The sequence below is a fragment of the Somniosus microcephalus genome, chromosome 18, assembly GCF_052327205.1.
Source record: "Somniosus microcephalus isolate GS21.2 chromosome 18, FLI_Smic_1.0, whole genome shotgun sequence".
Classification (NCBI taxonomy): domain Eukaryota; kingdom Metazoa; phylum Chordata; class Chondrichthyes; order Squaliformes; family Somniosidae; genus Somniosus; species Somniosus microcephalus.
Window position 1 is genome coordinate 55,517,867 of NC_141004.1, and position 15,020 is coordinate 55,532,886.

A 15,020-nucleotide genomic window follows, 5' to 3' on the forward strand; every position below is an offset into this window, starting at 1 on the left:
CGGTCTGGCCTTAAAAAATTTTGGGCTTGCGTTTTCTTCAATTTTAATCGTCGCTGTCATGCCTTTTAGTGTTCCGAGTCCTTGCTGGAACACTTCTTTCGCGTCAGTTAGGATCTTTGACAGTCGCCCAGGTGTGACGTCGTCATCCTTTTTGTCAGCCACAGTCAGTGCCTGTATGGAATGCCAATCCAGTTGTATTTTCCGGATCCATTCACGTCCCAGTAATGGTGGTCCTCCATCTTGCAATACATACAGGTCTAGTTTTGGTGTTTCCTTACCGTTACATATAACGGTCACCCTTATTTTTCCTTTGGGGTAGACTTTTTGCCCCGTGTACGTCTTCAAAATAATTTTTGTGTCTCTCATAGGTTTGTGTGAGAATAGCCGCTCGTAGTCCCGTCGGTTTATGACTGTTAGGGCCGATCCTGTGTCCAATTCCATCTTTACCTGGACTCCTGCTATCTTGAGAGTGACCCAAATGGTTCGGTGATCCCCCGTTGTGATCACATTATGTAGTTTCAGACAACTCAGTTCCCTGCTTTCGGAGTCGTTATCACTCTTTTGTTCGTCTGAACTATTCTCCGTCATCTTATGTACCTTCTTGTACTTTCCTTTGGTAGGTTTCTTATTGCTGGTTTTCTTTCCCGACCTGCAGACTCGTGCTATGTGTCCTACTTTTCCACACTGTCTGCACACTTTGTCTTTGAACCAGCAATCATTCTGGTCATGTGTTGTTCTGCCGCAGCGATAGCACTTCTCTGTTCCATATGACATTTCGTTTGTGCCATATTCTTGCGGTCTCTGTTGTATCTCTGCAGCGCCCCGTGCTGCTGCTTCATATGATACCGCAATGCTGAAAGCCTTTTCCAGCGTAAGGTCCTTTTCAGATAAAAGCCGTTTCTGGGTTCCTTCACTTTGAAGCCCACACACAAACTTATCCCCTTAAGGTATCTGCCAGTCCCGCTCCAAACTGGCAGTGTTTCGATAGTTTGCGCAGTTCTGTTAAATAATCAGCATTGCTTTCATCCTTATGCTGGTTCCGTTTGTGAAACTTGAATCTTTCTGCTATCAGCAGCGGTGTGGGGTTTAAATGTTCCTGTAGTATCGTTACTATGTCTTCAAAACTCTTTTCCATTGGCTTCGTTGGGGTTACTAGATTTCGTAATAAACCATACGTCTTTGCACCCATTAAATTTAACAATACCGACGCTTTCTTGTCATCTGACACCTCATTTGCCTTGCAGTATACCTCTATTCGTTCGACATATGTAGTCGAATCTTCGACTTCATTGTCAAACGCGGTGATACTGCCACTCTTCGGCATTTTGGGTGTGGTTTAAAATGGCGTCTCCCGTGCTTTCCTTCCTCCCCCGCTGTTGCCAACGCCGCTCTCAGCGGTCCTCGTGGCAATGGCGGCGCCTCGCGGGTTTCTGCGCGTCTCTCTCTCCCTCTCTTCGACGCTGCTCGGCCCCTGAACACCGCCTGCGCCCTGTGCGTCCGTCTCTCTCTCTCTCTCCCTGGCCTTGACCTCCAATCCACTGATCTCCAGGAACGAATCCCCGGGAGGCGATGCAGAGTTGCAGGTAGGTTCGAACTTGCCTCGTCGCCAATGTTGCGTCTGTGTATAAGACACAGACTGCAGGAGAACGGTACAACAGGTGTTTACTCAACGTGGCTCACACGGGAACTGATCTGTACAGATTACTACTCAGTGGTATATACAGGTGTGGTCACTGCCGGTACTGCAGTATACATGAGCTGTAAAAGATAGTTCCCCCTTAAAGGTATATACATTACACCCGGCACCTCCACCTTAACTTGCACCTCTGCCGGCACAGCAAGGCCCAGTGAACCGGGCGCAGGTAGCAAACGGCGCTACAGCGGCGTTCTCTACCAAATATCGCGATCGGGGCGCTGTGCACACCGATGACGTCATCGGTGGCGGCGCAGCGCAAAAGGCTAACGTCACCATTAGCGCCCCTGCTGAATATCGCGGGAGGCGCAGCCAGTGGCGCTACAGCCACTGCCTGCCTCTTTAGGCGCTAACAGGTGGCGCTACTCACCCAATTTCTCCCCCATTGTACTTAGAAGAGAGGCAAAACAGGAAATTTGGACGGGGGGGGGCTTTAGCTGAGATATTGTTCCGCAGGCAGTGTCACTATCCAGAACTTGACCCAAGTGATCATTTTCTAAAAATAAAACACTCAGGATGTGGGCTTTGCTGGCAAGGCGGGCATTTATTGCCCATCCTTAGTTGGCTTGAGAAGCTGATGGTGGGCCTTCTTGAACCGCTGCAGTCCTTGTGGTGAAGGTACTCCCATTGTATTGTTAGCATGAACTATGATCACAACAAGGTTTAACTTTGTCTCCAAATGATAGCCACAGATAGCATGAGTTGCTGGATGATAATCGGAAGTGGGAACCTTCATTGTTTTTTCCCCCAGGAACACGAAGATCAGCTGCAACAACTCACTATTGTATTAGTTGAGATTGGCCAACTCAACACACAACTAGAATTGAAGCTGCAGCCTTCATAGACCGTACCACACAAGACTATCCATTTACATACTTAGCCATCATGGAACTCAGCAATTTCACTTCTTCATGATCGCTATTATCGATATATATAGGGAAAAACACATTTTGAAAGCTGTTCTCACTGAGAGATGCTCCATATAAAACGCTGATATAAAAGGCCGGGGGGGTGGGGGTGGATTGAGTGGGTTAGGCAGTGCAGCACCAACTCCAGCGGTTCAGTGTAAAAGTACAAAAATGACAGGAACATAGGAACGGGAGGAGGCCATTCAGCCCCTCGAGCCTGTGCTGCCATTCAATTCGATCATGGCTGACCTGTATCTTAATTCCATCTCCTCACTTTGGTCCCATATCCCTTGATACCTTTACCTAACAAAAATCTATCAATCTCAGTTTTGAAATTTTCAATTGACTCCCAGCCTCACCAGGTTTCTCTTTCGGGAGGGGGGGTAGAGAGTGTTCCAGATTTCCACTACCCTTTGTGTGAAGAAGTGCTTCCTGACATCCCTGATGGCTGTGATTGGGAAACAAGTCATGGGTAAAACTATTCTCATATTAATTTTTTTTTTGTTATTGAAGGGGTATAATCTTTAAAAGGAAACGGGTCATTCCTTTAACAATTTTAGACAATAAAGAAAACTGCTAAAAATTGTATCTGAGCAGACAGTACAATTACAGTACCTACTGCTGCCACTAGATGGTAACAACTGCCTACTTGGTGCTCCAATGCAACCTTGTGTCGGAACTCAAGTGAAGGAGAAGTACAAACACATATTTGGTTCAGTTACATATTGCTATTCTAGCCTACTGGAGGCTGATTTTCGGATTCCCACCGTCCCGTTTACGCTGGAAAATGGGGCAGTAGGCAAATGAAAATGTGAAAAGAAAAGACCCAGCCATTGGCCACCCGAGGCCCGCCTGATAATTTTCGAGCGAGCCTTGAAACAGGCAGGAGCCTTATCTAAATGCTTAAATCGGGGGGCCTCGGTCTTGTTAAACCCAACACAGCTTTTGTGGACCAGTGAGCGAAGGATGCTCTGTGCATGCTTTGCCCATTGGTCGCTTCCTTTAAGGGACCCTTGCAAGCCACACCAAACACAGCCCCAAAAATGTTATTTTGTTTTTGTAGGGCCACGAGGGCTATAAAAATACTGCGACCCGTTACCGGTCCTTCCCCTCGGATTGCCTACCTCCTCCCCATCATCCCATTTGTCATTTAATCTCTCCTGCCCTCCGCCCATCACAGATAATTCCCCCTTTGTTCTTTCCTCCCCTCCCCACTTTCCCTGCCTCTGCACTTGCTTAAAACCGGTTATATCTCTAACTTTTTCCAGTTCTGATGAAAGGTCATCGACCTGAAATGTTAACTCTGTTTCTCTCCACAGATGCTGCCTGACCTGCTGAGTGTGTCCAGTATTTACTGTTTTTGTCTTATAATCAGAGTTTCACGTAGCAGGACAAGTTTTCTTTTACTCGTTCATGGGATGTGGGCGTCACTGGCAAGGCCAGCATTTATTGCCCATCCATAGTTGTACTTGAGGTGGTGGTGGTGAGCCGCCTTCTTGAACCGCTGCAGTCTGTGTGGTGAAGGTACTCCCACAGTGCTGTTAGGGAGGGAGTTCCAGGATTTTGACCCAGCGATGATGAAGGATCGGCGATATACTTCCAAGTCAGGATGGTGTGTGACTTGGAGGGGAACTTGGAGGTGGTGGTGTTCCCATGCGCTGCAACAGTATTGCTGAAATCAGGGACGGGCAGACTTTTTTTTTAATGAAACGAATAAAAAGAAAAGGAAGAGCTATTTGGAAAAAGCTGAAGAGGCAACAGGAGGCAGGGGCAAGAAAATGTGAAGTTCAAGACAGTGTCTTGTAGTGAGACGGGGGAGATGGTGAAGAAAGGGTGGATGCTGGAACATCCTTTGGGTCTCAGTTGTCTCTATGAGCGGTTGTGATCGATTAGGAAGACTTGAAGAAAACTGCACACATCAAATATTGTTAGAATTTCTATCAAATTTGATCTTAAAATATGCACTTGTGAATTAAAAACTAGATTTTAAAAGTATGCAGGGCCGTAATTTGCAATCCCCTACGGGTGCGTACGAGGTGCGCATGCGCTAAAACCCGGAACTTGCGATCTGTCAAGAAGATCATCCACATCCCCGGGAAAGGGGCCTTCGTGAGTGGAGAGTTGCGCTATTTGCCCATCTTCTGCCCAGCGAACGCCCGTGAAATTCTTTTGCCTGGTAAAAGCAGGCGTAAGAGTTTTAATAAATAGAAAAATGAAATTTTATCACTCATTTATACATTAAAAACCCTGTCCAATAAGGTAAGTTTATTTTTAGCCCCATTAAAACATATTTAAAAATTCCCAAAATTAAATTTGTTTAAAATATTTAATTAAATGGCATTTTAATTTTAAATATGCAATTCCCCCCCCCCCCCCCCCTTATTTCATGTATTTTTTAAGTGATCCCCATTCATACTTATGGGAGTTCCGTACGTACGGAATCCCCACAAGCACCAATGGGGATTCCCTTCTTTCATTGGTTGGGCTGGCCCACGTGATCCCAGGGGCGTTTGTGAACCGCCTGCGCCCCGGGATACGTGGGCCTCTACCCGGACGGACCCGGAGAGGCCCAGGAGCATGAATCTCCGTATCTCCCGGACCACCAGGTAAATTCGTAGATTTTTTGCAGGTCGGAGGCAAACTTTGGGCCTTCTAACTTCTAAACACCCTATTTAGGCTGCAGTCTTTTGTATTATTTTATTGCATTTTCAATAAAATGAAAATCAAGGAGATAATAGGATGATACACAGATAAAGAATTACTGAGCACAAGGATATAGCTAGAGCAGACCATGGTAAAGGAAAGGAGAGAGGGGACAGACGATGTTACAATCAGACTTTCATATAGCTGCACATTCATAGCAACTCCACTTGAAGAGTTTGAATCCTATCCGAGGGCAATATTATTTCTTATAAACAATTTCCAATTGCAGAAAGACAGTGAGGTGTGTTATGTGAATACAGTAATGTTTTGCTGCAGCCCATGTGCCATTTTGGAGATTCAGAGAAGGAATGCTGCTAAAGATTTTTTACGAGTTTTTTTGTGCTCATGAAAGCGAGGGGTGTCAGTGGGGAATGGAATACTGTTTCACTTTTTATTACGCCTATTGCCAGCATTGAACATTTATCAGAAATAGCAACGCTCCCTCTACTACTCTGCTCAGCAATATGCCTTAACACCAAACTCAGAATCCCACTCTCTACTGCAGCAGTATGACATTTCCATTTCTCACCAGCCATTCTTATGGCCCTTCTGAATAAAACTTATGGACAGTTCCATGGACAAGTGTCCAGTAGGAGCAAGGCTGAGACTACCCAGAATCATTTCATGTTGGATCCCATCAGTCTACACTGGAATCAAATTCAGGTCCCAGAGGTCAAAGGCCAATGTACTGACCCAGTCTCCTATACTTTATTTTTCAAATTGAAACAACATGTATGCAAGTTAATTGGGTGAAGGGTAAACACTCAAGTGCCCAAAGCACCAACATGAAACACAAGCCGTGTCAACTCAGTTATTTACCTTTAAATGATGTGCAGTTGTATACAGTCGGCCACAGCCCTCAAACCCACAGCGGAATGCCTTTTCCCCTATCTGCTGGCCCTTAGCACTGACTCGCACTTCACCGTCAATCACCAGCTGTATACGAACAAAAGGGGGGGGGGGGGGAAATCTTTTAGTGTTAATTAAAGCAATTTGCTTGGCACGGCACGTTAATGCATATCGAGTATGCCTCAGATAACATTCCTGCTTCAGATAACATTCACTCCTCAGCTTTGGCCAGATGGTAAACTTCTGAACTCAGGATAGTGCTCAGATGGGACAACGCACCAGTGGGAAGCAAACTGAAATGGTGATCTGCCCCTTAGGATTGAAATACACACCTGGCAGCTAAGCAAAGGTAGTTTAGGTAAAACAATAGCAAATCTGACATTAAATAGTTAATTGTTAAGATATTACTACCATAAAGCAAATTATCTTTTGAACTGCACACAAAAAGATAAGTGAAATTATACAAATCAGATAATGGACATAGTCAGCAATACTGGGCACTGGAATAGTTCCATCAACAATAACAAGCACCTCATTAACTTTTAATTAAATGCAAATGTGAAGTACCTGCAGAGATAGTTAGTTGGACAACTAAAACTTGCAGTTCTGTTTATGCAATTTTAATTGAAATGTAACCATTGACCTGTTGACCCTAGAGAGTAAGTAAAGGATTCACTCAGTTAAATAACTTTTTCTTTTTTTTTTATAAAAAGACCTGCTCTCTGAAATGAATGAGAGTACACAAGTCTTGGAATATTTCAACCAGAACATTTTACAGATGTGTTTCTGTAAGTTTTCATTGAAACTCTAATCTTAAAGAAGACCGATTTATTGATCAGACTACCGGGAGCAAGGCTTTAATCTTGATAAATTAATGTATTTAAATCAAAGACTTTAGCTTTAGTTTTTAGAATGATGAGAGGTGCGTAATGTAGAGTAGAGTGTAGTACTGCAGTTAACTCAGTAGGATAAGTTGGTAGAAGTATATGAAATATAGAGTAACATATAAACATGTGCAATGTGTTAGCTAATAGTTAGGTGTCCCAGAGGGGAAACCAGTACCCTCAGAGGAAGGCTGAACTTGTTTCAATATCGCAGTTAAACTGCTCCCGATCAAAATCGTACACCAACATCATCCAAGTTACAGTTCAACAGGTTACCGATTCTGCTGTAATATCAACTGCAAAATGTCACCTTTGCCACAAATGAGTCAGGAAATGTGTGCCAAATTCATCACTTCCCAGGGACTTATTTGTGTAACCAAAGGAGTCTCTCACTGATCCTGCGTTGGTATGAAATTAAGAACAGAATAAAACGATACCTGCATAGGCTTGTCCTTGTTTATATCCGTGGGCAGTATAGTAGTGCTGCTGACCCCTTCATCTTCCTCAGACACCTGAAAAAACAAATGCATACAACTACTGCCATTTCACGGAAAAATGTCTTAATTCAATTATTTTAAAACCAAAAGGTGCAAATATAATCTTTATCTCAATTTGCATATATTTGAAAAATACTTTGCTGATCTCCTGTGACGTTGTTCAATGAGTCAGAGGATACATTGTTTTATGCAGGAAATGGCAGAGAAATTAAACAAATACTTTGTGTCTGTCTTCACAGAAGATGACGCAAAAAACTTCCCGGAAATAGTGGAGAACCAAGGCTCTAGCGAGAATGAGGAACAGAAAGAAATTGGTATTAGTAAAAAAAAAAAAATAGTACTGGAGAAATTAATGGGACTGTAAACCGATAAAGCCCCTGGACCTGATGGCCTACATCCTAGGGTTTTGAAAGAAGTGGCTATAGAGATTGTGGATGCATTGGTCGTCATTTTCCAAAATTCCATAGATTCTAGAATGGCTCCCGTGGATTGAAAGTTGGCAAATGTAACCCCGCTATTTAAGAAAGGAGGGAGAGAGAAAACGGGGAATTACAGACCAGTTAGCCTGACATCAGTAGTAGGGAAAATGCTAGAATCTATTATTAAGGACGTGGTAACAGGGCACTTAGAAAATAATAATAGGATTGGGCAGAGTCAACACAGATTTATGAAAGGGAAATCGTGTTTGACAAATCTGTTAAGAGTTTTTTGAGGTTGTAACTAGCAGAATAGTTAAGGGGGAACCAGTGGATGTGGTGTATTTGGATTTTCAGAAGGCATTCGGTAAGGTGCCACACAAGAGGTTATTAAACAAAATTATGGCTCATGGGATTGGGGGTAATATACTAGCATGGATTGAGGATTGGTTAACGAACAAAAAACAGAGAGTAGGAATAAATGGGTAATTTTCGGGTTGGCAGGCTGTAACTAGTGGGGTACCATAAGGATCAGTATTTGGGCCTCAGCTATTCACAATCTACATCAACGATTTGGATGAGGGGACCAAATGTAATATATCAAAGTTTGCTGATGATACAAGGCTAGGTGGGAATGCAAGTTGTGAGGAGGATGCAAGGAGGCTTCAAGGGGACATAGATAGGCCAAGGTGAGTGGGCAAGAACATGGCAAATGCAATATAATGTGGAGAATTGTGAAGTTATCCACTTTGGTAGGAAAACTAGAAAAGCAGAGTATTGTTTAAATGGTGAGAGATTGGGAAATGTTGGTGTTCAGGGGGACCTGGATGTCCTTGTACATGAATCACTGAAAGTTAACATGCAGGTACAGCAAGCAATTAGGAAAGCAAATGATATGTTGGCCTTTATTACAAAAGGATTCAAGTATAAGAGTAAAGACGTCTTACTGCAATTATATAGGGCCCTGGTGAGACCACACCCAGAGTATTGTGTACAGTTTTGGTCTCCTTACCTAAGGAAGGATATACTTGCCATAGAGGGAGTGCAACGAAGGTTCACCAGACTGGTTCCTGGGATGAGGGAATTGTCCTATGAGGAGAGATTGAGTAGACTAGGCCTGTATCCCCTAGAGTTTAGAAGAATGAGAGGTGATCTCATTGAAACATACAAAATTTTTACAGGGCTTGACAGGGTAGATGCAGGAAGGATGTTTCCCCTGGCTGGGGAGTCTAGAACCAGGGGTCACAGTCTCAGCATAAGGGGTCGGCCATTTAGAACGGAGATGAGGAGAAATTTCTTCACTCAGAGGGTGGTGAATCTTTGGAATTCTCTACCCCAGAGGGCTGTAGAGGCTCAAGTCATTGAGTATGTTCAAGACAGAGATTGATAGATTTTTGTATATTAAGGGAATCAAGGGATATGGGGATAGTGCAGGAAAGTGGAGATGAGGTAGATGATCAGCCATGGTCTTATTGAATGACGGAGCAGACTCGAGGGGCCGAATGGCCTACTCCTGCTCCTATTTCTTGTGTTATTATGCCATCTAGGGGTGTCCTCAGGACCATTGACTATTACAGAGAAATTGCATTTTTATTAAACCATATCTTGGGATATTTACTGGTGTTTTGGATTGAATTGCACAACTCTGTCCATTGTTCTGCAAACAGCATAAATGAATGGTCTTTATTTATTCACACCTTTAGCTATGTATTTAATTTTCATCCCTTACCACTTTAAAGCTAAGAATACACAGCAAAATAGCGTGTTGGTGGAAATGGATCTCTGATATTTAGCAGCACTGGGCAGAGGGATGGGGACTAGCTGAAATTTGGCTATCTTGCACCTTGGTAGCACAGAGGTCAATCATGGGCTTTGGTGGCGTTACATGATGTTCCTGGAGCTTGGCAGCACTGCGGTGGAATTGCGGGGGGTTGGCAGTATGGAGGATTCTTGGGTCTGACATCACCGTGATGGAGAACTTGCGGTTTGGCAGAGGGTGTGGAAGTTGGGGTATGACCTACTGGTGGAGTCTTGGTATCTGTCAGCAGTGAGGGGAAGGTATCCTAGTTATCCCAGCAATGGCTTGGAGCAGAGATCTCTGCAAACATTAAATTTGGCATTTGTGATTAGTTCTTAGTATGTGTCTATCTGGTCTCTTTTTCTGTCCACCTTGCCCTCTATATTTCACAGTAATTAGAATGTTTACATTTTCGAATTATCAACAAAACACAGGTGGTATTCACAGCTTCCTATTTGCTTCCAAAATTCAACACATTTATTTAAAAAAAAATCAAATTAGGTCAAGGAAAGAAACTGTGTCTCTCATGTCTATCTGTTTCTCTCCCTCTGTCTCACAGGCCTCAGCAATCAGAATGTTTGTATTTTCTAACCATCAACGAAAGACAGATGATACACAAGTTTGAGGCGGTTTGATTGACATTTATTTGTATTTCTTTTTGTTTAAAAAACTCCAATTATGTTGAGGAAAGACACGTTGTCTGTGTTGATCTTTCTCTCTCTCTCAACAACAACTTGCATTTATATGGCGCCTTTAACGTAGTTAAAAACGTCCCAAGGCGCTTCACAAAAGCGTTATTGAACAAAATTTGACACCGAACCACAGAGAGAGATATTAGGACAGATGACCAACAGTTTGGTCAGAGGTAGGTTTTAAGGAGCAATTTAAGAGGAGGAGGATAGCGAGATAGAGATGTGGAGAGGTATGAAAGGATTTCCAGAGCTTAGGGCCTAAGCAGCTGACTCATTTAATATGCTTTCTGAAGTTTCTGGAGTATAATTCGAACACCAACTAAATCTATAATTGGTTATTAATAGTCTATCATGCTTTTTCTCTCTCTCACTCGCACTTAAAAAATTCAATACAAATTTTATCTCAATAAAACTTTTGAAATGTCTTCAAGTTTTTCTTCAAATAATTTTGAAAACAACCAAATAAATTTTGCTAATGACCGAGAGAAAAGCATTCTTTTGATTATTCATTTGACTAGCTTAACTGCTACGGATGGATCGGAAATTATGTACACTGCACATCCTCAGAATGCAGGACCTTCCCTCAACTAGAGTCACAGCTATAGGCAAAAACAATAAGTCCAAGCACAGGCTTTTAAAAGAGTTTGAGGCCTTCAAGGAAAAACTTTAATGTAGGTATTAAAAGACACAAGAACGATCTAACTGATAAATTTAATCAAGTTTTTGATTTTTTAAATTTTGTTTGAAACCATATTTTGAGTGTTAGAAATTTCAGTTGGAGAAAAAGATGGCAGATGATGATTTTATTAAAAAAGCATTTTGATTAATTCGATTGGTTCATCAACTAACTGTGACAGTGAAAGTTGACACGGGAAAATTGAACCGAGAAATTTACAATGGGAAAAGCGAGATAAAATGTGACCAAAAAAAATCTGACAACATGAAGGTAGGTTTGTAGACGGGAAATATGTGCAGATGTAAGATCTTTTATTTAATGCTAATTGATATCCTGTGGTGCTGCATACAGGGATTGAAGACCAAGTGAAGTCTTCAGGTATAAGGGAGTTAGAGGGCAGGGGAATAATTGGACCAGTGCATGCAGATTCAATTCTCATTTTAAAGTCATGTATTTATTTTTATATATTTTGTTAAAGTTTACCTCAGTCTAAGAAGTAGAGCAGTAGAGATGGTTGCCGCATTAGGAGTTTCTTTGCAGTATCAGCTGAGGAGCTGGTTGATGCAATACTAACGCACTACAGGTAGACTATCCTTTATCCGAAAACCTCGGGACCAGCCGAGTTTCGGATAAAGGAGAATTTCGGATTTCGGAAGGTGGGTCGGCGGGGGGTCGTGCGCACGACTTACACTGACGCTCAGCGTAAGTCAGTCGGGGTCGGGGCCGGCGGGGTACGCGGGGTCGGCGGTTGTCGGGGTCGGCGGGGGGGTCGGCGGTTGTCGGGGCCGGCGGGGTCCGCGGGGGGGTCGGCGGCTGGCGGGGTCCGCGGGGGGGTCGGCGGTTGTCGGGGCTGGCGGGGTCGGCGGTTGTCGGGGTCCGCGGGGGGGGGGGGTCGGCGGTTGTCGGGGCTGGCGGGGTCCGCGGGGGGGTCGGCGGCTGGCGGGGTCCGCGGGGGTCGGCGGTTGTCGGGGCCGGCGGGGGGGTCGGCGGTTGTCGGGGCTGGTGGGGTCGGCGGTTGTCGGGGCTGGCGGGGTCCGCGGGGGGGTCGGCGGTTGTCGGGGGGGTCGGCGGCTGGCGGGGTCCGTGGGGGGGGGGGGGTCGGCGGTTGTCGGGGCTGGCGGGGTCCGCGGGGGGGTCGGCAGCTGGTGGGGTCGGCGGTTGTCGGGGCCGGCGGGGGGGTCGGCGGCTGGCGGGGTCCGCGGGGGGGTCGGCGGTTGTCGGGGCTGGCGGGGTCCGCGGTTGTCGGGGCCGCGGGGGGGTCGGCGGTTGTCGGGGCCGGCGGGGGGGTCGGCGGCTGGCGGGGTCCGCGGTTGTCGGGGTCCGCGGGGGGGGTCGGCGGTTGTCGGGGCCGGCGGGTCCGCGGGGGGGTCGGCGGCTGGCGGGGTCGGCGGTTGTCGGGGTCGGCGGTTGTCGGGGCCGGCGGGGGCTGGCGGGGTCCGCGGGGGCGTCGGCGGCTGGCGGGGTCCGCGGGGGCGTCGGCGGCTGGCGGGGTCCGCGGTCGTCGGGGCTGGCGGGGGGTCGTGCGCACGACTTACCCTTTATCTGAACTTCCGCAACCGGAACCCTCTAAAAACTGAAGGTTTTTTTGTTCAGCGTAAGTCGTACGCACGACTTACGCTGAACGAAAAAACCTTCGGTTTTTAGAGGGTTTCGGTTTTCGGAAGTCCGGATAAAGGGTAGTCTACCTGTATAATGAATCTTTATGGTCTAAGTTGTTTTTTTTTTTTTTTTAAAAACAGCATTGTAAATCTCCCAGCTGCAGAAACACCTTCCCAGGTCTGGATTGTGAATCACTGACCAATTAACGCAGTCGGAGCAATTTTTTAATTGAATGAGCCAAATGTTGTCCCAGGTCACGGGCAAAAGCCTACCTTGTTGGCATAATGCTCAAGAACACTAATGGTCTCATGATCAACGGTGCCATCGGTTGTTGCATGTAGTGCTTCCAAGCCGGCTTCTGTCTGCACAGCCAGGATAGTGTTGGAGCCCTGCATGGAGACTGGGTGGTGAATATAAGCTGTTGTACCATCTTCCAGTTGTACGGCTTGTACTGCATCCGGGTCAAATTCATCTGGGGGAAAAAATTCGACAGGTGTCACTGTCAAGGTAAAGTAACAGCCAGCTTTGCAGGACTATTTTTGTACAATTACAGTAACTGCACCACAAGACAGCATGGAAACATGACAAGCCTAAACAATTTCCAGCAAGGTCTATTATTGATAGCTATCTTTATTTAGAGTCAGAAGTAAATGATGATGTAGCAATCTCAGTCCAATCATTTCCCAACTTCAGTACCAACAGACGTGGGATTGACATATCATTTGGTATATGGTGTTACCCTAAAGGTTCAGAGGGTTATTTAAAGGAAGGATATACTTGCATTGGAGGCAGTTTAGAGAAGGTTCACGAGGTTGATTCCGGAGATGAAGGGGTTATCTTATGAAGAAAGGTTGGGCCTGTACTCATTGGAGTTTAGAAGAATGAGAGGGGATCTTATTGAAGCATAAAAGATTCTGAAGGGACTTAACAGGGTAGATGCAGAGAGGATGTTTCCCCTCGTGGGGGAATCTAGAACTAGGGGGCATAGTTTCAGAATAAGGGGGCACCCTTTTAAATCGGAAATGAGGAGGAATTTCTTCTCTCAAAGGGTCGTGAATCTTTGGAATTCTCTTCCCCAGAGAGCTGTGGAGGCTGGGTCATTGAATATATTTAAGGTGGAGATAGACAGATTTTTGAACGATAAGGGAGTCGAGGGTTATGGGGAGCGGGCAGGGAAGTGGAGTTGAGGCCAAGATCAGATCAGCCATGATCTTATTGAATGGCGGAGCAGGCTCAAGGGGCCAAACAGAAACATAGAAGATAGGAGCAGGAGTAGGCCATTCGGCCCCTCGAGCCTGCTCCGCCATTCAATGTGATCATGGCTGATCATCCAAAATCAGTACCATGTCCCTGCTTTCTCTCCATATCCCTTGATCCCTTTAGACTTAAGAAATATATCTAACTCCTTCTAGAATATATTTAATAAATTGGCCTCTACTGCCTTCTGTGGTAGAGAATTCCACAGGTTCACCACTCTCTGGGTGAAGAAATTCCTCCTCATCTCTGTCCTAAATGGCCTACCCCTTATCCTTAGACTGTGACCCCTGGTTCTGGACACCCCGGCCATCGGGAACATCCTTCCTGCATCTAGTCTGTCTAGTCCTGTTAGAATTTTATATGTCTCAATGAGATCCCCTCTCATTCTTCTAAACTCCAGCAAGTATAAGCCCAATCGACCCAATCTCTCCTCATATGTCATTTCTGCCATCCCAGGTATCAGCCTGGTGAATCTTTGCTGCACTCCCTCCATGGCAAGAACATCCTTCCTCAGATAAGGCGACCAAAACTGCACACAATACTCAAGGTGTGGTCTCACCAAGGCCCTGTACAACTGCAGCAAGACATCCTGGTTCCTGTACTCAAACCCTCTCGCTACGAAGGCCAACATACCATTTGCCTTCTTAACTGCCTGCTGCACCTACTCCTGCGTCTTATGTTCTTATGTTTCATAAGGTACACGTCCCTGGGCTCACCATCCACTCCTCCGACATGAGCTCATTTCTTGTTCTGCATGCCCTCCACTCTACTCAGCAGTTATTCCTTCAGCCACTATGCTGACACTCTCTGCAACTCCTTCCCTCAGCATTAGCACCAGATCACCTCCCTCCCCACTTTCAAAAGCTTCCTAAAGCTCCTTCTCTTCCGCTTTTGCTCGCTCCTAACCACACTCTCCTTCCTGCTCAGTATCTACTCAGTGTTCGTTACCTTGTGGAGTGCTGAAATGTCTCCCTGTCCACAAAGGTGCTATACAAGTTGTGAGTTTCCCTTTCTTAAGTAGGATCCTCAAGTAGCATTTGAACTCTCA

The 15,020-nt window shown here is 45.4% G+C and overlaps 1 protein-coding gene across 9 annotated transcripts in view; it reads right to left on the reverse strand.

Annotated features, from left to right (window-relative positions):
• Nucleotides 1-15,020, reverse strand: part of LOC147105285 (zinc finger protein 76-like) — a 78,465-nt gene that overhangs the window by 28,583 nt on the left and 34,862 nt on the right. For all 9 annotated transcript variants that reach the window (XM_086011482.1, XM_086011486.1, XM_086011485.1 and 6 more), the window contains 3 exons: nt 12,988-13,187; nt 7,475-7,549; nt 6,124-6,240 (listed from right to left, as the gene is read on the reverse strand). In XM_086011482.1, the coding sequence (XP_085867608.1) occupies nt 6,124-6,240; nt 7,475-7,549; nt 12,988-13,187 (392 nt within the window). The remainder of the gene's footprint in view (nt 1-6,123; nt 6,241-7,474; nt 7,550-12,987; nt 13,188-15,020) is intronic.